Raw genomic sequence first — 26,070 nt, 5'->3', positions numbered from 1 at the left:
ATGGGACTACTTTTATTTATATCAAAGGATTGTTGTAGTAACATTTTGACATTACATGATATAACCACGAGTGTCAACAAGTGTGGAGGGGTGTTGTCCAGGGGTTTTCTTTTTTTTGACTGCTAGTTGTGTTTTTTTTTTTTTTTTTTTTATTATTATTATTATTTTTTTGCGGCTTACGCCTTTTATTGATTTTTTAAGGGACAGATAGTAGGCTGACAGGAAACGGGAGAGAGATGGGGGGATGACATGCGGTAAAGGCCGTGTCGGGTCCGGGAGTCGAACCCGCGGCACACCGCGACTGGATCACCAGTCCGGTGCCCAGACCGTTACGCTACGGCCTGGGCCTGTTTTGTTTTTTCTTGTCTTTTTCTTTTGTGTAAGTCATGTGAATTTTGTATGCTTTATTGAAAATCATTAAAAAACTTTGATGACAAAAAAAAATAGCTCTATTTTCTGATAGGAATAATTTGAATTGAGTGTTTGCTCACTAGGCTACTAACATTTTAGTGTTTAGAAAATACATTTTCATGTGATGACATGGAAGTGATGACACAAAGAAATGAACAGACAAAACATGGAACACTATAGAATTCAAGCTGATAAATCGGTATACTCTTTCCTGATTGCCTGAAATTGACAACCCACCTGAAAATTTAATTTTGGGTTTATGAGCTGGGTTACTGAATAAACATAAATGCTTACTATTAGAAAGAGCTTTAACAAAACAATCTTTGTTTTTAACCCAAATATTGTGCAATTTATAATTCAACAAAAGCAGGTGAGATTTTGTCATCATAATTGATATAGTGTATAATTTGATACAACACAGTCTAGCTTTGCTATAGGCCTATTACACTTTGTAGGCCTATTCTAAAGTTAAAGAAACACTTATATTTTCAAATATAATTGGTCTTTAGCCTATAGGCTATAGGCCTATGGCATCATGTCCATCTACGTATCTTTGGTGGGCTATGGTCAGAAACCTGCCTACATATAACATCATCAGCAAATATAAATTACAGCCTTTCTATTCATGGCAGTTATGCTGAAGTAGAAGCCATTATTATTGTGTTATTAAATATATATATTAAAAGGACTAATAAGGTAAATAAAATGGGTGTGGTGGTCCTTTAATACTGTACACACACACACACACACACACACACACACACACACACACACACACACACACACACACACACACACACACACACACACACACACACACACACACACACACACACACACACACACACACACACACACACACACACACGTGAGCTGAAAAGGTGTGTATTCTATTAGGCTACATTGATTAATATTAATGGCACCGTACACTGACCACAGTACCAAAAACCTGGGGTGGAGTCCTCTAGTGGACAACCAATGACCTGCAAGCTATGTACTGTATGTTTGTTTTCCACCAGCCGGCAGGTAGAATGGCGTGTATGATTGAACCTTAGAGGTAACGCGCATTTCGTTCAGACGTTGGTTTGTGGCGCTATTGCACAGTATACAGTATACAGTATAACTGCATGTCTACCGTATGGGCACAACAAATTAAAATAACAAAAAGTAAAGAAAAGCTCACTAGCCTACCTGGCTATACCTTCCTGGCTAATGCAAGTTGCCAGATAGAGGCCCAGATAAGGTAAGGTAGGTACAGTTATGGAATAGCCTATCAGTTGTTCAAACATAGTTAGATTCTTTCTTTAGTAATATTGCATACACAGCCTATGTTTTATGTCGCCCTGTGGTCTTCTTCCTATATTACATTTCCTGTTTTGTTTTTTTTTCAAACACAACACACACCCACAATTGATGCTATTGCCTTCAGCTGTGTTTACTGTTGTGTACTGTTTACCTGTCAAATGGCTGCTGTGAGAGCCAGCGGTCTATTCAGAGTTCAGACGTCAATTTGAAGTTGTTTTCAAAGTGATATTGTGAAGTAGCCTATTATTTAGCCTATAGTGTCTGGAATGTTTTTTTATATCAGAAGTGCAATGTCACAGTTCCAACACCAACTGGTATAAAATGTGCATGTTTGAATGTTTGTGTAAGTATATGTCAACAGTGAGCCTTGAGTTCAAATAGCTTCTGCATGCTTGTGTCTTTCAATAACTTGTTATTTGTCTTTCAATAACTTATGTACGAAGAAGTATCGTAGGCCTATATCAAATACAATATTAAACAAAAAGGCATGGATAGATAAGAAATAATTATTTGAAAAATAATATAGAAATAATTGGGTTAAACTTAAGAGTTATATTTTCAGGGAATAGTATTTGTAATGTAAGAATGCAAATTATATATACTAGTCCTTACCCGTTCTGATATATTTCAACTTGTATAATATATTTGTGTGTGTGTGTGTGTGTGTGGTTTTTTATGAATAAAAACAGCAGTATAACATTAAAGTATTCTTCCAAATGCATGGTAGGGAAACGTTTTCATGGCAAGAGCAAGGACCGCAGCATTTACACTTATTAGCCCACAGAGCCCCATTTGAAAAGTATCAAGGACCCCCAGTTTGACATGCAGCTATATATGGACAGTCGCACAGATCCAATTTGCAGGTGGATTTGCGTCCAAAACGGTCTCAATTGTGAGCTTTGGCTTGAGAGAACTCATGGCTTTTGCAACCTGTGATGTTGTGAGCTTGTAGATTAGCTGTTTTCACCAGAGCGTGCGCTGTAGCCACTTCACGCTGTGTGTGTGTGTGGCTTATGCTTATTAAGACAGTTGTATCTCGTGTTGTGTTTATAGCTAACTGAAAAGTGAAAACGGCCACGCGATGACGCACGCGCACACATACGAACGTGCGCACTCACAGCTTAAGTAGTTTACACACACACACATGCTCACAGCGAAAGTAGTCTGCACACACACACACACACACACACACACACACACACACACACACACACACACACACACAACCTCCGTGTTGGCTGGGGGCGGTGTGAAAAAGGGTATAGGTGCGTGGAAGAATGCGCTAGGGTCCTTGAGGCTGTTCTTCGTGGCATGTTGTTTGTTGTATGTAGTAATTGTGTCGATGCGTAAGGGGGTTGGAAATATCCCGATCGCTCGCCCGCTGTCTATTGCGAGCAAAATTGACAGCGGGCGAAACAACTGAAGTTAGGCGGAAAACTCTCGAGCAAAATTGACAGCAGGCGAAACAACTCAAGTTACGCGGAAAACTGTGTCCCAGTATTAATCAGTGACCGTCCCAAAATGCAATTCACTGGTGACACGTGATTTCTGGGGAGAGGAGTTTTGCCGCCCTGTGGCTGCGGGGGGTACTGCATGCCTTTTTAATTCACTAATAAATTAATTAATAATCATTAATGTGTCAAATCGAAAAAAGGGCTCCGTTACGCCCTCCATATTCATATGGTCAATGCCTGTGTGAAAAGTGGGAGCGATTGGTGCAGGCAATGAGGAGATAATGAGGAGATAATGCGGTCGGACACACACTCACTCACACACTCAGACATTCGCTCTATTATAGTATAGATGTGTCTTTGAGAAGGTTTAGGTTATATTATTGCGAACGCAGTGATTGCGAACGCAGTGAGCACTAACTATGACAGCAAGGGCTGAATGTCTGTGTGTGTGTCCCGCTGTTACACCACCCGCCCGCCACCAGAGGGCGCAGCTGTATCACACAAAACACACACACGCACGCACTCACACACACACACACACACACACACACACACACACACACACACACACACACACACACACACAACTTAACTTAAAAAAAACTTAACTTAAAATGAAAAAACTTAACTTCAAAAAAACTTTTAAAACACTTAACTTCAAAAAACTTAACTTCAAAATAAAATCTTAAAAACTTAAAAAAACACAAAAAAACTTAACTTAAAAAAAAACTTTAAAAACACTTAAACTTCAAAAAACTTAACTTAAAAATAAAATCTTAAAAAAACACAAAAGTGAAGTTTAAAAAGAAAACCTTAAAAAAGTATGTAATTTATTCTAATTGTTATTGCCATTTACGAGCTGCGTTCGCTTCCCGCGTTTGCGCGTCTTACTTGTCTAATCTAGTACAAATAAAAAAGATTTATTGTAGGCTAAACACTGCTTTCAAATTTATCACTGTAAGTACTTGATGGGCTGATTGATGCACTGCACACATGTAGTGGGATGAGGAACACCTCAGAGATGTCCTTCATGTCCCCTGTATCTCCTAACCTAGCTCTGATCCATAGCACGCATTCCTCCTAACCCATCACCCCCTCCAACAGTGACCATGTTATCTCCCCTCTCGTACCTCCATACTCCGTATCCCCCTCCACCAGTGAGTGACCATGTTGATCTTCCCTCTACCTCCATACCCCCTCTCCCCCACTCCCCCTCCACCAGTGACCATGGGCTGTTTATCGACTGGCTCCTTCTTCCTGTTTGCGGTACTAAGAGGCTGAAATTAGATCTGGATCAGCGAGGATTTCAGATAAATTGTGCAGCAGATCGGTTCTAATTCAATATTCTCTCGGTTTGTCGGGGGGATGGGAAGGAGGAGCATGCAGACAAAATAAGGACCAGATTGATGATGCAGACAAAAGATTGATGTAGATAAGGGTGTGGTGAATGTGTGTCCGTTAATTGCAAGGTAGACTCTTAGGTATGAAGTTGCACAAATTATATACAGTACAGTGATGTTCAATAATGATTGTCAGATCATTGTCTGTAAATGATCTGTTTTACTTAGATTCTGCAATCTCATGTTGCTCATTTGATGGAGAATAGTACTAACATAGTTTGATAATGAGCACATGCACATTCATAATGCAGTCGCTTCCTGAGTGTAAAGCAATGTGAATTAGAGTGTCCACCAGATGTCATACAGCATATATTATTTAGCTTAGATGGCAATGAATGAATACTTCCTGCAAAAACCTAGTTCATTCATGCAAAAACTACAAACTGCCATGAAAACAAATGCTTGTATATGATCTCTAGGGTTGTCACGATAATGAATGATCACGAACTGTAGATCGATTGTTGATTAATTGTGATTTATTTGTGGTTTTGACATTGAAAATTGGAACATATCCTATATTAAAACTCACACCCGTGAAGTGCCATAAGTACTGTGTAATGTCTGACATCTCTCTACCACTACCAGCAAATACAACGGCAACCCCCATGGCACAATCGTTATGGGATGCTCAAACAATGACACATCTCCCATCATTTCATTCCGGCCAATTCGAATTTGCGTCCTTTACTTCGTCTTCGTTGCTTGTGCTTGTTTGTGTGTTCACACAAACACTCAAAGCTGGCCATTCAATGTTTGTGTTAGGACAATGTTTGTGTTTACAATCTCTCAAAGCTGGACATAGCTAGGAGGTTTAGGTTTATTTATTTAGCATGTGGTACAAAAAATAGACAATAACATATCAAAGAAACAAAAATACAATGCAAGGAAGGGAAGAAGCCAGAAGGCTTATATGGAATCCTTTCCTGAAGGAAGAGGTCATTGGTTTAAAAGATTAAAAGTTCATAAAGAACAGTACATAAATCTACAAGTTGGCAAAGGGGGGCAACTGTGCAGTAAAGAAATAAAAACACAGACTGCACAAAAAACAGAAATAAACAATACAACAACAAACACACAAAAGAAAATATAACGCATCAAAGTAAAATGTAATCTACAGAGAGGAAAAAATAAGATATTTCTTTAGATGTTTTTTGAATATTGGCAAGGATAATGAGGATTTAAGTGAATCATCTAGGGAGTTCCATAGATGAGGGCCTCTAAATTTGATGAAAGATTGATGTTTGGACGTGCGACAATAGGGTAATTCAAAATGATCTCTTTGCCTTGTGGGGTAGGAGTGAATGTCAGAAGTAACACGGAAGAAATTGTGAAAAGAAGACGGAATGTCTTGTATGCATTTTTTTAATTTAAACATAAATAAACAGGTCTGAAAAACGTTTACTTTGTCAATGGGTAATAGTGAGTATTTAATAAAGAGCGGGGCAGACGGCTCATACCGATTTGAAAGTGAAATAATTCTCAGAAACCTTTTTTGAATGATCAGTAATTTAGTGAGATGTGTTGAATATGTAGCAGCCCAGACAATATTACAGTAATTAATATGAGGGAAAATTAAGCTATAATAGTGTTAAATTACATGAAGGAAGAACAAAAGGGCAGATTTTTCTCAATATACCAAGCATCTTCATAGACTTCATACATACAGCATCAATATGTTGTTTCCAATTTAAATGTTCGTCTATAATGACACCCAAGAATTTAGTATGGGGAACCTGGCAAATTTCAGAGCCATTGATTAAAATTCTAGGTTTTTCTTTGGGAAATGTTTTGTTTATATTATTACAAAAAATCATGAAGTTGCATTTTTTTATATTGAGGGTAAGTTTATTCAATTGAAACCATTTGAAGACATCCAACAATTCATCATTAACATGTTTAACGAGAGTGTAAATCCCTGCGTGAGGCAATGAGATTAGTATCATCTGCAAATAAAATAGGAAGAAACTTATTGCAGTTCATGGTTAAATCATTAATATAAATAAAAAATAATAAAGGACCAAGTATGGAGCCCTGTGGCACTCCGACTGATATTTTCAACTTTGCAGATATACAACTATTGATACATACATATTGTTCTCACGTAGCCCCTCAAAATTGGCTAATGGAACTACGGGCTGCTGGCCGGAGGGGGGGTGGGGGACCTCTGACGTCATTCTGACTATAGCCAATAGCCATAACCAAGGAAGTTCCCAATGCAGTTCCCAAATATGGAGTGTGTTGTCTAAACTCAATGTGTTGTCAAGGCATCAGCCACGAACAAATCAATCTGGGAACAAAAGGGACAAGGACAGACATACAGAGATTCGGTTGTCCAGAGCTACCGATCCGACTGCTTGCTATGCCCATACAGTATATGTCATGTGCATATACTGTTTAGGACTGACCTGGCACTCGCAGTCAGAAGGACTCGATGGAGTGCAGTGCTCGCCGTTGAATATTTCGGATGTCCAGTTGTCCATATATGTTTTAATGTATCAACATTTTTCAAGATGGAAACAATTATGACAATTAATGATGTAATTATTGCGACAGGCCTCATGTTCTCTATCTCTGGGTCAGTCACTGACACAGGCCCAGACACAAACGTCTTCTCTCTCTGGCACCCACACTTTCACTCCCGTCTTCACTGCCTCATCACCAGTCAAGGCTGCATGCTAAACTCCATAGCAGCTCCCTTGGGTCAGCCCATATGGCTCTGGTCCATGGGGGTAATCGGCCACTCCCATTACAACTCCCAGGGGAGTGGGGTTCGCTCCTAGCCTCTTTGTACGGCGAGGAGTCCGGGGTGTGGATATCTCTCTTTTCACTGTCCCTCTTTGATCTCACTCCAATCCGTGAGAGCTGATACTGTAGCTCAACCTGACACTCGGCACTGCCTCTGTAGAATTCCGTGTCGGGAGGAAGAGAATAGGTTTGGGAGGAAGAATGCCAAAGTATCTGTGTTTTTTTGTGCTCCAGACAGACGTGATGGCCCTCTTGGTTAAGCTTAGTCCAGGAGGTCATGCCCTGCTCTGATCAGCACAAACGCCCTGAGGGTAAACATGGGTAAACAAGTGTCTCTTGGTGTTTCACTTGGTATTGTTACAAAATGTTTGCCTACGCTGCTTATTATTCTGAATAAAATCATAACTATATTATGCTTGTTTCAATGTGCTCTGTTGCCATGTTTGCAACATGGTTTAGAGCAGAGTTAAACAGTTTAACTCCACTACACTTGCTGTTTATGTCTTTATAGGAGTGCATTTTCTTCCCTATTCACACCTGAAACCCTTTTGTTAAAACTGGTATTATTTCTACAAGTCTGACTGCAGTTTCTTCCTCTAGGGACACATTCTACGTAGATGGGACGTGATGGCCCATGTTACACAGGTGCTGGAGATGAGCCTCGCTGCCATAAGATGTAAAGTTCTGGTACTGGCTGAGTGGCATTGCTGTGGGCAAGGTGAGCTGATTACATTGAAAGAGAATCCTTTTAAACATCCCTTGGGATACACGGGGGCGTACAAAGATGTTTGTTCGGCACAGTCATGTATGATGAACCGGTTATGTCTTTAGCCAATTGAGAGAAAAAGGCATGTGCACGGTATGCGTGTGAGAGTTTGTGTGTGGCTGTGTCTGTGTGCATATGTGTATTTGAGTAGGTGTGTTTAACAAGCTCCTCAGCTTAACTTAGTAGTTATAGGTTGCCCAACCTCTTGGCTTAAGTATTCTGAGAAATACTTAGAAAAGGCCTCTAACTCTTGATTGACAAGCTCCCTGTCGAACATCATAAACAGACGAGCCACAACACATACATCGCCGCAGGACTTCACTACAACTTAGGTTGACCGATTGTGCCGCCTGTCATCACAAATCTGTGGAACATAACGTACCATAACAATGGCTCGATTCATCTGCAGTTTGGGTCATTTTCTGGCACCAGTTCTTTCCACTATTACTGTAGATAAAAGATACAGAAGAAAGATGTGTGACAGTGGACTAGAATATGAAATTTCCATGCAGTACTAGTTATGTGCTATATCTGCACTTCCCTTGGGAGGTACAGTAAGTGACACGTTTTCTCTAGTCATCTGAATCTTCTTCCAGAGGCACTCAGGACTCCCTTATGATGGTATCATCAAGACATGAAATGCGAAAACCCACAGGCTGTTTCTTTCTCCGTACGCTGCCAGATAGATGTGGGAAAGCTTCTTGTCATCCTAGAGAGCGCCATTGTCTTTCGTAGCACAATAATCCGCTCCTCTGTCCTGTCCGGACCCCACAGTGCAACATTACATCACGCCTTTATTTAGCGACCATATCAGCGTCACATCACCACCATCACTCTGTACCTGCATTCACCACAGAGACGGGTGGCTAAGATTGAAATTCAAGCCGCCATATTATATGAGATACTGTACAGAATATCAGCACTCGTCCTTGGCTATTTCTAAGGCCAATTGGATCTCTTGAGGTGGAATAGGGGGACAGAGCTCCAGTTTCCCGTCAGCTCTGTGCCGAGGAACAGGGTCCAGATATATTAGATATCACACAGATGACATATATGTCTTGAGGAGATCATTAATACGCAACACTAGGCTACCCAGCCTTGACTCTACTGAGTTATGTTGTTTTCTTTGTCAATAAATGTTTTCATGGCTCTTTCACTGCAGTTGAAATGGACATAAACTTGGATTTTAAACTTGGAACACTCTGTGTTTTGCTTTCAGCATTTTGATGAGAATTCTTGAATTTGTAATCCATTTTGTTTTTGCAGTTGTTCAGTAACGATGACATTTAAAGGATTCTTAAGTATTCCCCCTTCTGTTTTACTAGCTTCCACAAAACATGGTGGGTTACATTTTGCACTTCATGTAATTTTCAAGTTGCTGTACATTACACTGCTTGGAATTTAAACAATGTTCAAAGCAGAAGAATTTGAAGTTAAACGCTTTTGTAAAGGACGTTTGCCTTAGCGTATCAGTGTCAGTGAAGCGTAGAGTTCCGGCTTCAATGGTACATTTAAGTTGTTTTTACTAAGCGTACAATGGAAACTACAGTATACACTTCACAATCGTATTGTGAGGGGGGACGGTCCATTTCTACACTCACAGTTAAATAAACACAGTTCTGTTCTAACTTGAACTTTCTGTTTATTCAGTTACTCTCATTTGCTCTGACAAAACAAGTGAAGGGAGGATTTCCACATGGCTGAATGTTGAGTAGAGCTGATTTCATGAATAAGTATTCTACCCTTGCTGACGTTTCTAATATAACTTCTTATAATAAACACTCAGATGTTCTCCCACGTAACAATTTCCTTGCCAAAAGTTTTTATGTTATGTAAACACGCTAATGTGTAAATTGATATTATATTGATGTTGGCCTGTGCTGGATATTTGGTCGGAAGTACTGTAGTTGCCTTGCATTCCCAAAGTTATCAATCACTGATGAATTATAGCACAATTAACAGGTTCTGCCTGTTAAATCACATATAGTCAGCCCCTGTACACACCACCTGGCAAGCAGAAATAGACACAAATAGAAACAGGAAACATGCACTTGCATGGGCCTGACACAGAATGCAATAAAATCTGTAATGTTTTAACGGGATTTCCTCAAAAACATTGCCTCTTCACCATGAACTGGCTGCAACAAAATGCCTCACGTTGTTAATTTTACTTTCTAAAAGTAAAGTTAATCTTCTGAACTGCCATTTCCTTCTCCTGAACATTAAAGCTGTGTTCTGATTGAAAATGGAATGAGTGGGCAATAAAAGCAGTCTCTCCAGAGCACATTCGCCATCATTAAGCTTTAATCACCTGCTTTCAGCCGCAGACATTTTATTGCTCTTCAGTCAACAAAAGATGTGGGCTCACTACTGGTTTCATAGACATTTATGACCTGACATTTTAATCACTTTCAACCTGGCATCCAAATTGAGGCCATGTTACTATAGGTGAATAAATAAATGCAAAAATAGATGTACAAGCTCACAATGCGTCACAATTTTGTGAGCGTGTAGACCGGCTATTTTTGCTATTTATCATCTGACAAAGGAATGGGCTTAATTGGTTAAGCCTTGTTCCACTTAAACCCAAACCTATTCATGATACTGTTCTGTTTTTAGGCCATCATTTGTCTCAGTTAAAGAGAGGTAAAGGGAGACGGGAGAGAAAAACCAAGCGGAAGGTTTCTAGAGGAAGTAAGTTAGAGAAGCAGGCATCAGATGATACTCTACCCTCTTTATAGTGGAGTGAGGGATGGATAAAGGGGTGGAGACGATAGACTGATGTGGAGGGAGGTGAAAAATTGTGCTATTACGAGGCCTAATAGAATTACCCTCGGCCCCACAGGGAAACAGAACGGACTCTCCCTCCTTCCCACTTCTCCTCCTCCTCCACCCCTCTATCTCTCCATTTGCCTGGGCCAGATATAATTTCATCACTCTCCACTTAATTGTGTGCATTGCTGGCAGAGTCTCTCTCTCTCTCTCTCTCTCCCTCTCCCTCTCCATTTTGCTCCTCCAGCAAACAAATGCAGGTGCATGGGAGAGAGGGAAGAAGAGCAGAATATTAGAACAGAGTGGGAAACCGCATCACTTCATTTTTCTGGATGGACAGCTTGTAAAAGCGATGGGTTAGCCGGTCCCCTCTGAGTAGCCAAGTGTAAACACAACAGAACTATGTTGAGATATCGACTTTAGGCATACCCGAGAAAACAGTTTGCCATGAAAGATGCAGTTTGACACAGTTAATTACTGTACCTAGAAAACTGATGAACTAATCTCTGTAAACCTCCAACATCTCATAAGGTTTGTAGCAGTGCTCATCTATGGCAATTAAGCTTTTGATTTCAAATTAAAATATACAGTATAGGACGGTTATCACCCGTTCGTCATTGCCCAAGGTTATCCAGCATACTGGCTGGCATATTAGCCCGAGCTGAAACAGTTTTTAGGTCTGCATTTTGTTTGTCTCCAGTGTCTCTTTGGTTGTAAATACTACGTACCACACCATTCACAGCAAAAGTGTTCGGTAGACATCTTGTGGTCCTTCCGCTGAGGTCGCTCATGGTGACAGATTGGCACGTGGTGGCACTTTTTGCTTGTGCAGATTGGCACAGAAATCAAACAATAAATCAAACGATAACATTTCTAAATTTCAAATTATGGAAAGACTAATAACCTCTCAAGTAGGGCTGCCCGAGGCCCAGGCCGTAGCGTAACGGTCTGGGCACCGGACTGGTGATCCAGTCGCGGTGTGCCGCGGGTTCGACTCCCGAACCCGACACGGCCTTTACCGCATGTCATCCCCCCATCTCTCTCCCGTTTCCTGTCAGCCTACTATCTGTCCCTTAAAAAATCAATAAAAGGCGTAAGCCGCAAAAAAAATATCTTAAAAAAAAAAAAAGTAGGGCTGCCCGATATGGACGAAATTTCATATATCTGTATTTATGCCAAATATTGCGATATCAATACGATATTACCGTGATATTCAAAAAATTATGATATTCAAAAAATAATGTGCATGTTCGTACCTCGATAACGATACAATTACTATATATTGTGCAGCCTTACTCTCAAGACAGATTCAGAGGCAATGGGTTCTCACTTCCCAGATTGTGGAAAGACAAGTATGAGTATAAGTACGTTAACATTTTGTTATAAGAAGTGACTTAAAAGAAGACGGTGATTGCGACTGCAGGTCACATTTACTATGAAAACGTGCATTTCCCGTCAGTCCCTCAGTCACCCCACGCCTCTATATATGGTCATGCCTCGTGAGATCACGTGACATCATCAGGGATGCCTGATGTCATCAATATTAAGCCCATATGTGGAGATCCCTGATGTCATCAATATTGGCCAGCAACTCTCTGACCTCAAACCCTTAGATCTCCAAATATGGAGCAGACCTGACATTCCATATGTTGATCCTTCCCCATCCATCCTTTCTCTTTGATGTCTCCCTTTTGACTGATACCTGTCCATTCAAACTCTAGACGGGCCTGCCCCAAAGTTCTCAACAGGCCCGAAAATTAAGATCTTACCCCCATGCCAAAGCACCAGCACTCGCCCAGCAGTCTACTGTCACCCAGGCGGATATGTTGATCTGACCCCCCATTCCAAAGCGCCAGCTCTCGCCCAGCAGTCTTCTGTCACCCAGGCCGATGTGTGCACGCGAGGTTGCTTCTCGCCCTCAGGCGTCTTACTGGTTTTCTACTCAGTCGGGGTCTCATAGGAGGGCTGTGGGCAGTTCAGTAAACCCGTCCACCACTGACATCATCGATGGGGATTCCAAGCTAATAGAAACTGCAGGCTTTCTAGTCCTGAATGTGATAATGGAAGCCATCGTTCACATGATAATACAAATCTAAATATATATATATATATATATTTTTTAACTTTAAAGAAAAGTCTGCCTAACGATGATGTCACTGGTGGACGGGTTTCTGCCCACAGCCCTCCTATGAGACAGATCGAGTAGAAAAGGATTTTGGTATTTTATCATGAACATTAGTGAGGACCAATTATATGAAGATGGGTTGAAAAGTGGTGAAGTGGTCCTTTAAGTTGGAATAATCTTTAAAACAATATATTTATAGTTAGAATATTGGCATTGCTGATGTTAAACACCTTTGCAAGGCACAAAGAAATGAAAACATGTATGACATACAGCATGATCTTTAAAACTCAATATGTATTCGATTCTGGATATATTTCTGAGATGACAAAAACATGTCTGAACAAGTTTAATGTGGTTCGCAAATATTATTTATCATTACATTCTCTGCCTTTTGTTACTCCCACACCCAGGGAAAATAAAGGCTGGGCATGTGATCTAACTTTCATAACTTATTTTCAAAATCTTCTAAGATTTGTCAAAACCTTTCAAAACATTTCTAGACTTATCAAAATAGCAGATCTACAAGCCCATGTTTGTAGATGACTTGGTTAAAGTGAATAGAGACAATATTGTAAAGTGAAGTACTTTACTACAGTAAAGTCACGTACAAGCTGGAGCAATAAATAAAAGTGTCATAAAAACGTACTTTATTATAATTTCCCAAGGTAACTGAACCTGTGCAGAAGAGGAGATGATTTCCCCACACGGTTGAATGAACGAGTGAACGCTTTCTCAGATGACATGTGGTCGACTGTTTCAGCTGCTTTTAATTCCGCACACACTGGTTATCACAACCCTCGGGGGGAAATAATACAGTTTAGGTTTACCCTCATTGTACAGTAGGTATATGAACGTGGGTGGATGTGCACTTCTCGTTGAATTGTGTCTGACTTAATTCGTAGCCCTGAGCACTATGCAGCCGGTGATAGAGCTGTCTCTTGCTGCCTTACAACGTTTACAAAAACGTCCACATTTGTTTTGAAAAGGACGTGAATTGTGCTCCATCACGCTCTTACCGTATCTGCAACTGACCTTTGGCCCGAGGAGAGATCGTTCACCTCGTAGCCTACTGCCCCGCCTCCCAACATCATGTTACTTTCAAAGGCACTCGCTGCTGTTTGATCTACTGCTACAGTCAAACCGTGACCAAAGAGAACACGTGCGTGCGTGCGTGCGTGCCTGCATGTGCAGGTATATTCGCATGTGCACGTGTGTCATCCGCAGTAATGTATGGACTTTCTACACAGCACCATACATCATGGTGATGGTCTAAGCAGGTCCTCAGGAGAGACGATCTCTCCACAGTCGTAAATATTGGGGGCGCATTTGACCCTTCAATCCATGTAGACGATTATCTCTACAGGAACACTGTGCTAACTTGTATGGTATGAGGTATGAAAGGCAAGGAAGTGGTGTAAGTTGATTGGCTCAAAGCACTTCAGACAAAATTTGGACAAGATGTTCTCTCTGCAGTCATAAATATTGGGGACATTTTGACCTTTCAATCCATGTAGACACTTATCTCTCTACGGGAACTCTGTGCTAACTTGTATGCCATGAGGCATGAAAGGCAAGGAAGTTAGTAGATTGGGTCAAAGTATTTCAGACACAGTGTGAACTCTGTGGTATTCCTATAAGATCTGTAAAATGGATCATTAAGAACTTTTATGAGCCGCATTGTATGATGGATTTATGAAGCCTTTAAAATGTATAGCAAGATGGTTTGGCCAGCTTTTCAGCATTATAACAGTCATTCATCCGCAGTATTAATGTCATGTTCTGGGAAGTGGAACTCACTACAGATTGTGTCTATTGGTCTTGCCTCGGAATGCCTCCCACAATTTTCAAATGCTTCCGTCATACATCTGGAGCACGGAAACTCTGAAAATGATCAAGCGATAAAGCGGATGTGAAGCCTCCTACCCACTCATGTTTCGTCTTTTCAGTCGCACATATCCTAACATAAATCGAAATCATCGAAGCATACACTGTTTATCTTGCCGCTTTATCAGAAATGTAAATAAAAAAAGTTTGAAAATTGTTTGAAACTGAGCACTCCTGCGAACTTTGGAAGCGTTGAATGGCTCTAGAGAGACTTGTGTACCAATTTGCGTGATGTTTGGACAAAATCTGTAGGTGTACTGTCCAAACAATTGTTTTGCACAAAGCGGCCTCCTGGTGGCGCTATAAGAGGCCAATGTGAAAACCTTGGGGCAGAGGTTCAGCTGTGGCATTCAGGGAGTGTGTGTGCAGAGTATGGCTGCCATCAAGCAAATGGTGCTGGAGATTAGCTGTCCACAAACGGACGGACGGACACACAGACACGGACGGACGGAGTGCAAAACATACTCTCTCCCCATGCCTTCGGCCTGGTGGAGACAATGATGGAGGGAGGAAGGGAGGGGTGTGCCTCCTGAGATTTGCGCTTCATTGAGTGCCCCCTTTCTAATTGTTTTTCATTCTCGTACAGTGGTAGATAAATATATAAAAGTACAAATTGAAGAACATTTATGAGATCTCCCAATCGTATCACATCGCAGGTTGTTTTGACTGTTCTAGGATGTGCTGTTTAGACGCCATGTTTTCCAGAATCGATGACCTGTGGAAATCAGATTTTGTAGGTGAAGGAGTTGTGGTGTCATGGTGTTAACTCATCCGGGACCTCACAGGCAGACCTCTGGATCTGACCTGGCTTGTTTTGTTTTACATACAGGACCTTGTGAAAAAAGGTCTTTTCATGCCCTAACCTCGCATTCCTGGACACTCCTGGGGGAATCCCCCGTTTCCACTTTCTCACTTTTCCCTCAGTGATAATTTGCAGTGTAAATAAACTGGTGGCGATGTTACACTGAGACCACATACAGCGATGATGAGGACAGTGTAAATTGAGTGTAACCTGCCATAAACTTGTTCACTTCACAGCAATTAGAGGGAGAAGGTTAACCTGGCACAAGGGAGTGTCCATGGAACTTATACCCACAACTCTATGAGCAGTCACGGTGCTGTTGAGTTGCAGTGTTCCATTTGAGAGACTTGCAAAATACCACATTCCGGAGAAAGTATCTCTAAACCAGTGGCAGGGACACCTCTGACCATTTGGTTGCTCCCCCTCTCCCCCAACGAGAGCGTCGCGTTTCCTAATGCAGATCGTCTACTTTCGCCGTTTGATAACTTTGATTTGTCATAATGTTGGTGGTAAATTACACTTAAACTCACAGGCGGGGAAGAGGGGCTGCTTCAGTGCTTCAGCTCTGGGCAGATCCACATCGAAGAAAATTATTATTATGAGGATCAGTTTGGCGCATTTTGTTGCCCCCCCTCGGCGTGCGTGCCTGGCAGCGGTACTGACCAGTGGATACCAAATGCCAAATGGTGTGCGGCACACTTGTGTCTGAGGTAAGTCCACGAATCCAGGTGTAACTTGGGATTTTGTGACAAGCACCCATTATTATTGCAATAGTACAACTACTGGTATACAAAAAGTTATGAATATCTTTTCAGCACTTTTTGCACTCTCATTATAGACATGCACCTTTCCTGTTCGTGTAATGTTGAATGAATGAATATTCAATTTTCATGGGATTATCAGATACATCAGTTAAATAAACACACAAAACATTCCAGTATATTACCCAACCAGCAAACTGGGAACCCATTTTTCCCCATTTGTTTTTGTCTCTGGGGGCACCACCTTTTTTGTGTAGAAACAGGAACTCGGTTTGGCTCCTCCCCTTTCTTAGTCCACTTCCTCTTGGGTGTTTCGGTGTTTATTTCTTACTAACAACAACACTACATGTGGAAGGCAGTGGTGCAGAGTAGACAGATTCTGCCAACAGCGAACAGCAGAATCTATTTTCAGAGATTACCCAAACAGCAACTGATGCAACATGAAGTATACGAATACTGGACTACTCGCCCCGGTGCTTGCCCGTTTTTCCTCCCGGAATTTTCCTCAGTGAGGGGGATAACTTGTAATATGCTATTGGCTGTTTGTATTCTTTTTGGAAAAATATAAAAAGATACTCCTGTGGAAAGGCTATATTATTTGACTTATATTGAACCTATAAACAATTTAGTATTATTTAGTATATGTAAGGTTTTGCCCCCTCAAATGGTACCTCGTCAGATAATCCCCACATATCCTACAACAACTTCACTGTAGTAGCTTTTCATAAATTATATTTGTACTTAGGCTGTTCTGCTGTCATGAAAGTTTATAGTTAGAGAAATTCAAAGTCCAGCCGTCTGCTGTCCAGCCTCTCCCACCCCTCACTGGGGAGAATTCTGGGAGGAAAACAGAAACAGGGCGAGTAGTCTTGTTACCAAGTATACACCGTACATACATTCATACAATCCTACACATAGAATATAAAAAGTAAAAATGAAGTGAAAGTTAATCAATTGTAAATTACCCTTCTAATCCTATCAGATATCTTTCTAAAGTCCCACACTTTAGAAAGATATTCTGAAAATGCAAAACTATGATAAAAAAAAAAATTCAATTAACACACTTTTCTGATCTAATTCTGACACAAAGGACAATACAATCCTCCACCTCATTCAAATCACAATATTCACATATCCGATCATCCCTCAGCTATGCCCCTGTTTCAATTATGTAATGGCAGGATGCCACACCATATCTGTGCACAGTGACTTTTAGACACATTTTATATGAAACTGTAACATATTTTTCACATTTATAATATTGTATTTAAATTTGGTCTGCCCATATAAATGTATTTAGCCGAGATTTGTTTTTAAAGTATTCTTTGGAAATGCTGTTCCTCCAGATAATGTTAATGAATCACCCATTTAACCTTATTTACACTACACACCTACACTATCTGATTCGATGTGTCAATGAAGTCCAAAACGTCAATTCAATTTCAGCAACTGTGTTAGATGCCAAACATTTTGAAATTGTCACACAAGTTAATGCCGTCTCCTCCTGCTGCCATGGCCTATCCTCTTTCCCCTCTGCATGTCACTCACATGTGCATGGTTCCCTTCACGCATCAAACATTCCTCCCTTACGACTCACTGGAGGTTAGAAGTAGTTATCTTGGGGAATGTGTTTTACATTTGAAACCTGGGGTACATAGAACCTGATCTAGTTGCTTGGGTCAGAAGAACTGAGGGGCCTGGCTGTTGCCACTACTGAGCGTGGGACGCTGAGAGTAGGGCGGTTTGGGAGTGCGTGTGTGGCACGTAGGTCAGGCTCTTTGCTGCTCCACGTCACGTTTGATGTGTAAAAAGGACATGAGACTACTGGCCACATTGGATCATGGTGATGGCAGAGTGTGGGTTTTATCCAAAAGCTTGACCTCCTTGTAGTGGGGTTAATTTTGGACAGGGTGGCTATAGATTTTCATCAGAACCACAAATACCAAAAGGCTCATTTCCCTTTTTCTGACTTATACCCTGTCCCTGATTTTAAAGGATACTAGTCTGGCATGTTTAGCCCCTTGACACTATACGGTATAATATAACATGACATTAGTGCAGAGACCATTTTCCAAAAGCCTTATTAGATTTTCGATTCATATCCGTTAATATCAGTACAGTATGAAACTCAACTTGCAGAGGCTTTACACTTGCTTGAGATAGGTATTCCAACACAGTGAACTTTATTGGACCCTTGTTTTAATCAGTTATGCTATTGTTGCTAAACAATGTTGCAATAAATAAAAAAAAACAATATAACTAGCATTATCAACAGTGGTGGGAGTGGTCTCCTTACTCTGCCACTAAGAAATGTAGACCCTGGTGTTGGGTATTTGGGGTATTTATTTTGTCTTGGAAGAGTGGTAGAAGTTTGTTCTCCTGCATGGAAGACCCAGGTTTATGGAACTTATGGATTTCAGCATTTTAAAGTATGCCAAAAATAGTCCCTGGAGAAAAGATTGATTTGTGAGCAAAATAGTCTGTGACTAATAAAACATGTAACCAACATTGGTTCAATCATTCTTGTAAATACTATAGAGTAGCACATCATGGTCCTGGTAGTCTTTTAGATCTCTATCGGCTATCCATGTATCACATTCTCTTAAACGCACACATTCTGACACAACCCTATTAATTTACTGCAGTTCTTCCACTATAACTTTCACCATCACACCAGGGACAATAGACCATGACAGAATGTGTGTACAGCCATAATATTGCATCTCATTCTAAAGTGTAGTGTGACACGAAACTGTGAAACTTCTATACCAACGTGCTAGCATGTGGTGTTTCACGCGTCATTAGCTGGCTATGTCACTCGGCAGCAAAGGACTGGCTGTTTTGACAGACCGTATGTCTCTGTTATGATAGCATTGTGTTGCCATTATCACTTTTCCATAATTCATGGAGTCATTGTTGAACAGTCAGAGGAACTAGTCCATCCTAATTTGTCCCCTTCCTCGTATGCTCTTACTTTTGAAGCCCAGATTGAAGCCATCAATCTGTTTCATTTGGCTCGAGTTACATGTCAGAAGAACTTTAGAAGAAAATGCCCAGAGACTGTCTTTGCCCTGAAGCTGAAATGCAAAAGAATCCATGTCTGTTTGAAAGCCAAGCCATCGTCTTACACACTGTGTGTGTGTGTGTGTGTGTGTGTGTGTGTGTGCGTGTGTGCGCGCGCATGCATGTATGCGTAAGTGTGAGGAGCATATTATATTTTTTTCTTTCTTGGGGGTTCATTTTGAGGTTTATTTAGATAAAGTGTAGAGAGACAAGGAAACCCAGAGCAGTGAGAGGGAAGACATGCAAGATGAGATGGGAGTTAGACTGGAGCTCTGGTCATTATTATGATCAGTGTGTTAACACCCCGAATGCAAGAACTGGTTTTCTACGTGGTTCGAATCCCAACGGTCCGATCTCCGTTTAGCGCATGTTTTTATTGATTACTTTCAATCGTCTTTCTACACACCCGGACAATAGATCAAGCAGCCCCGATTCATCCCACAACACTCCGGTCACATGATAAAAAAAACAAAAACAAATGCCTTTCCCCCTCCCGTCCTGAAAACAGCACGGGAGGGGCGCATTGTGTAGAATAGTCTCTGTAAACGTAATGGCGGCGCCCATGCGAGCGTACATACAACTCCAGTCAACAGAATCACACTGCATAACATTCGATCGGCTTGTCTCCACCTCTCCTCCCCTCCTGTTTGTTTCAGGGGAGGGGAGGGCGTCTTGTGTGTAGTCTGTTGGAACATGGCGGCTCCCATGGACAGATTCATGTCTCCTTTCCTTCTGCATACTCGAACAAACAAGAAAACTATCACGGATTGTATCGTCCCTCTGCGAACTCGGCGAGGGACGATGGACGGTTATTTTTTCATGATGATGATCAACATTCAACGGTCAGATGGAACAATGCAAATATGCGCTGTTGTGTTACTGGAGGGGCACAGCAACATACCGTACCGTCCCTCTGCGAGTTGGAACGATACACAGTGACAGCCACGTACATAGATGGATAAATAATGACAAGTGACAACGCGTCTTTGCATCGTTTCATCTGCCCGCCTGGTGTCTGCCCGATCCATCATCATCATCATCATCATAAAAAAATAAACAAAACAGTAGTAACGTAGCCCCAACATGTTCCCTCAGTCCCTAAGCTCATTCTGTAGCTCATACAAAAGCCAATTACAGACAAAGGGTAGATGGGATCAATGTGTACTCTTTTCCTTGTAAAAGTAGACATTCAGGGATTTCATTCGGTGTATAGTATTGTATAGGATATGTTTTGTGTTAATTTTTAAAGAGCACGTTACTACAAAAGCAGGTGTTACATGAAGGTAAATATCTCCAATTTTAAATTGGAGTGGACAAATTAAGCTTTCTTTTGAGGTATGCGGTGTGCTTCTCGCTATAAGAGAACATTTGCTGTCGGCCTTGGAAAAAGTTGGTAGTCCAATGCTATCAGCATTAGCATCACAGGTTCCATGGCTGAGGGAATCCTTAGCAAGCTAAGTGTTAACTGGCTGAGCCACCACTGCCACCAGGCAAACCAGTATAATTCTGTATGTGTGCCTGTTTGTGTGTGCATTACCATACAGAAAACAAGTGGATTCAAGACCTTTATTATCTTACTGGTTTTTACTGCTCATCTGCTGTAGGAATTTAGCAAATTCACAATAAGTATAATACAGTATACATGTATTAGTAAATACAAGGAACATTTAGTATTTCCAGGTTCTGTACAAGTTAGTCCTGGTGGATCATATCAGTCGGTTTGAGCTACCAGGGCTATATCATACATTATCACTCCTGTCCTCATAGCACCCCCGTAACCCACCCCTGCTTATTTGATTACATGATTTTTTTCAAGTGCAATGTCTTCACTCTCCACCTTCAGTTGAATCAACTGAACATCGTTATCTTGTCAACAAATGTACATAACATCATTTCTCATTTCTATCAAACTAAGTAAATACTGTCTGGGGTGAAAAAACAACAACTAAAATATTCAGTCACAGTTTTCTGCCGGGGAGATAACCAATTGAGGATGTACTTTTTGGTAGCATTTAAATTAACGTCCTATTAACAAACATGAATTATTGTAAACTGAATTAAAGTATTAATTAAGGTTTAATAACTTTCTTGAGTAGTTAATTAATTATTACAAGGCATCTTGTTTATTAATTGTTAATTAATGTTTGTTATAGGACCTTAATTTCAAGTGCTATACCTGCTGTATTTCTTTTCTTCTGTAAAACAACAAAAAACTGTCCTAAAGACCAGACCGCACCAATACAACTAGTCCCAACTCCTTGCAACAAATCAGTTTTAAGGCCAGTCGACTCATGACTTAACAGTCCACATCCGTTGAGTCAAACTGCTCTTTGCTGTCGAAAAGAATAGAAAGAAATAGGATTTGATGACCTTGCTGTCACGTGCCCTCTGTCCTCCCAAGTGGTTGAGTTAATAGGTCATGATTATATCACATTGTGACACAAGGACAGTTTGTAGTGGCCTCATGAGTCATGTTTGTAAGGCCCTCGCTCCAGAGCCTTCTCTCCCATATTAGTGACAGCAGGACATCTTGCTGGTGCAAGATATTTCAGTGCATTCAAGACGATTGAGAATCTTAATTCCAACTAATGACTTTGGAAGACTGAGCTCCTTGCCGTCATAAAAATAGCATCTAGACTGTGTACTAACTGTCTATTTATATAAACATATTCATATTATGTACAGTATATGACTGTTGGTACATTAAAACCAGCAGCTAATACATTTAGTTTGTTTGTTTGTGTCTCTTGTCTTAGTGTTACAAACATGCTGCATAGCACACTCAAACCCCAGTGTTATTAAATGTGTGTTTTGACGAACACAAAGTCACTAAGGGGAATTGGAGCTTTCATACAGTCTATTGAGTGGCTATTTGACTGTTTTTTTTTTTTTCAGTTAAAAGACTGGACTCTCTCAGTTCTGAATAGTCTTGAATACAGCTCTTCCTGTATGTGTGCCTCCTCCCACACCTCAATCACCCACAGCCGCTGATGCACTTGACACTATGGTGAATGGCCGAGTTATTTTAATTGCACCAAGCTCATCCTCAGTAATGAAACTTCCCTCCGTTTTTTATACCCTTCTAACCTTTCGCAAACCAGGACATTTGCACATTGTAGTAAAGTCCCAAGTCACAGGTATAATTGTATAACACACATTCAAGGCTCGAAAAAATATAAACTGAAGAAAAGAAATATTCACAGATAATACAAAAGCAACTGAACACAGTAAAAATAAAAACATCATTGAACGCCTGAAAAAGTCCCAGGCACTTGTGATGAAGAATAGACACATTACTTAAAAAAAACTTTTAAGTGCTACAATCTAGCTCTGTAGAAACAAATAAAAAATAAACGAATAATACCATTTACAATTGTTATAATGATACAACCATTAAATCAAATAAAGAAAAAAACGAAGAAAAGAAAAAAACTTAAAAGGATAGAGTTGAAAACAAACACCTTCATTCATTGTTATGCTACTGCCCCAAGCTAAGTAGACTAATAGTACACATTGTACTCGGGACTACCAGATAAAATGATATAGCCTTGGTGCCATACAGTAAATTAGTTCAATGTAATAAAATATTTCTAACTTCAAATGTTTGCACAGAAAGCAGACAACATGGAAAGAAATAGAAAATAGGAATATACATCTGTTAATACATACTAAGGGGGAAGAAAGGTTGGTCCTCGATGCCTGGCATGGCATAAGTTATAATGTTATAATAGTTGCAATGTTGATTGAGCATGCATTGGCATTTTAACGCAAATATGTGCAACACAACACAATGTAACAACCAGCAATAAATAAGAGAATGCATGCTTACACTCAAGTGGTTTTAACAATACAGATTGTTCGACCATCTGGTTTGAAGTATCACTTAAACATTTAAGTTAGCCGTAAAAAAAACAACACAAAAAAAAACTTTGAATTTCTAATTCACTCTTTTCATCTTTCCCTTGGTTTGAATACATCCTACATCCCTTGACTCCTCTCTTGTGACTTGCCTTTCATTCAGAGGTCATTGTTGGGAACAATGTGGAAACTAGACACCCGTTGCTCCGCTTCCCTCTCTCATTCATCTGTCTGAAGGATTGTCAGTCGCAAAATCACTGCCTGGATTAATTGCCCTCTCCATAAGGCAGTGTGTCTACCTGAACAACTGCACAGAAAAACTATGAGTGTTTAACTGTGGAAGTGTATAGTGCACACTCTCAGAGATAAATTAGCACTCTTCTTTTGCCGTGTAAAAAACATAACGTCTAGATTGTCCACGCCTCAACTAAAAATAAAGAGACTTGACGTATAAAAGCAACATATAATCAGTCACAGAGCCACTCAAGATACCCTGAGAAATTACCGGTAAGCAAATAAAACAAAACAACAACAAAACAAACCCTGGCATTTTGTTCCACATCCATGACACAGTATACAATACATGACATGTATGCTTTTACTGTGTGTGTGTGTGTTTTGAAAACCTTTTAGAGCACTGGTTGAGTTTGAGATGTTACAGTAGCTACTGTATAATATATTGTTGACTTGACTACTTAGGTAGCACTTCACCACCCAGAACACGCCTTGCAAATAATATGTTTTCAACAAGCCCCCTGTTATCTTTACACTGGCTTTTAAGCATATGATTAAACAGCATTATGGTCCCTTGTTAGAATACTCTTTAATATGGTTGTCTTCCTTGAGTGAAGTTCTGTGTGTCTTAATATGCGCATGAGCGTGTTTATGCATTCATAAAATGCATTTCGAGTGTATGCCTGTGTACAGTACATCCATGCATGGTTACATACCTCTTTGTGTGTGTGTGTGTGTGTGTGTGTGTGTGTGTGTGTGTGTGTGTGTGTGTGTGTGTGTATGTGCACTCATGTGTGCATATATGTCTGTCTATGTACAGATACGCGGTTGTTACCGAGTGAGTTTTGGATTCCATGTCCTTGTCTATGTGGGTCAGAGTAAGGGCCCCTGTGCAGGGGCTCCTGTGTTATGTAGATAAGCCTGAGCACATAGAATGGAGTCGAGTTGCCTTAGTCTTAATGACCTGCCACACAGACCACCTAGTTGGCAAAATCCAGTTAGCAGTTCATATAGCACTTGTCGGGGAAGAAAGGCATTGGTGACAGTAATTGTTTTAAAACAGTGTTGAATAGCTGGATTTGTGGATTAACGGGATTCACCCGAAACAGAGCATGTGGGGGGGGGGGGTGTGTCTGGACGGTCACAGGCTTATATCCCAACAGTCAGTATAAGTCCATCGACTTTGAACATGTGTTCTTGAACAAACACACTTTGTTGTTCCGTCATCCTAAGTCACTCTGGAATCCGGACTGAAGTGTCAGTTAAATAACTCAAGAAACATTTAAAAAAAATAACGATGAAGATCCGGATCCTTGGATAGCATTTTGGTAATGAATGAAGCATCCTTGTGTAAATTGTTAACAGTGATAGAAGTTGTCTTCTAGTGGTAAACAGTTAGTACAGGCACACACAAGCCACAACTTAAGAAGTCTTGAGAAGTATACTCTTTGGTCATGTACACAGAATGAATGCAATTAAATATGGGCACGTGTTTGCGTGTGTCTTTTGGGGAAGCAAGAATGGTGAACTGAAGAAAAGCCACGATCAAATTATAAACAAAAAAAGGACGGAGCAATGTTCAATGGTTTCAGTTAATAGAGAGCAAATCATTCTTTGTTTGACTGCTCATTGTTACCTCAGGGGGGAGTATTTTGTAAGTCAGAGAATGATAAATTGGGTGTGAAGCCCAGTTGAACATCCAAGCTCACACTGGAATGATTACAGGACCATCTCAGACCTCTCAGTTGGTTGGTGTTGACAGAGACATTTGTCTTTGTGTTTTGCCATGGTTTGAATTTACACTGGAAACCAGTGGCTGTTATCACATCCTAATGATAAGCCTGGAGTAAAGGCATTGGGAATGAGTTCAGTTTAGCACTGGTGTGACTAGGTGGGAATTCGTAGCATTGGTCTAATTTCTCACATCATGCCCTAGTTTTATCCCTTGCTTAATGTTCACATGGAACGATGTTGTTTGTCATTATCGTAGCTGACGACTAAATGACGGAAGAGCTTAGTCATCGAATAGTTAGTAACTTGTCAAAATGATCTGCAGTGAGGCGAGTGAAGTTAGACATAAGTCTCACTCGCTTGCAACGAATCACACCACAGATGTGGCAGTGGGCTTTGCTGTGCTGGGACTGAGCACCAGACTCTGGGCAATGTCATCACGGTTGATCTTGCGCAGTGCCGTGCACAGCGTGTCCATGCTGGCGCAGTCCTTGCTCGCCCAGTCGGAGAGCAGCGCACGCACCGGATGCTCCTCCTGCCGGAAGGCGGCGATCCGCTCGTCCTCGTAGCCCAGGAGGCCTGCCAGGTTGCACCAGTCGCTGTCTTCCATGTGGTCGGGCGTGTCTCCATCACAGCCCCTGTATAGGAGCTTCTCTACCGCCTCTCTGGTGTGGAGGGGAAGGAGGAGGCATGGCTCCTCATCTACAGTCACCACTGCAGGGAAATGAAAGGGGACAAAACGACTGTAATCTTTCAGTT

At 40.9% G+C, this 26,070-nt stretch overlaps 1 protein-coding gene across 1 annotated transcript in view; it reads right to left on the bottom strand.

Moving 5' to 3' along the window:
• Positions 1 to 21,138: 21,138 nt before the first annotated feature.
• ngfrb (nerve growth factor receptor b) overlaps positions 21,139 to 26,070 on the bottom strand; it is a 37,170-nt gene continuing 32,238 nt past the window's right edge. The window contains exon 6 of the mRNA XM_083787051.1: positions 21,139 to 26,025. Coding sequence (XP_083643177.1) covers positions 25,682 to 26,025 — 344 coding nt within the window. The 3' untranslated portion in view covers positions 21,139 to 25,681. The remainder of the gene's footprint in view (positions 26,026 to 26,070) is intronic.

The sequence above is a fragment of the Protomyctophum parallelum genome (genome assembly GCF_964188405.1).
Source record: "Protomyctophum parallelum genome assembly, chromosome: 17".
NCBI classification, from domain to species: Eukaryota; Metazoa; Chordata; class Actinopteri; order Myctophiformes; family Myctophidae; genus Protomyctophum; species Protomyctophum parallelum.
The sequence above is the reverse complement of the archived record's forward strand: the minus strand, read 5'-3'. Positions and strand labels throughout refer to the sequence as shown.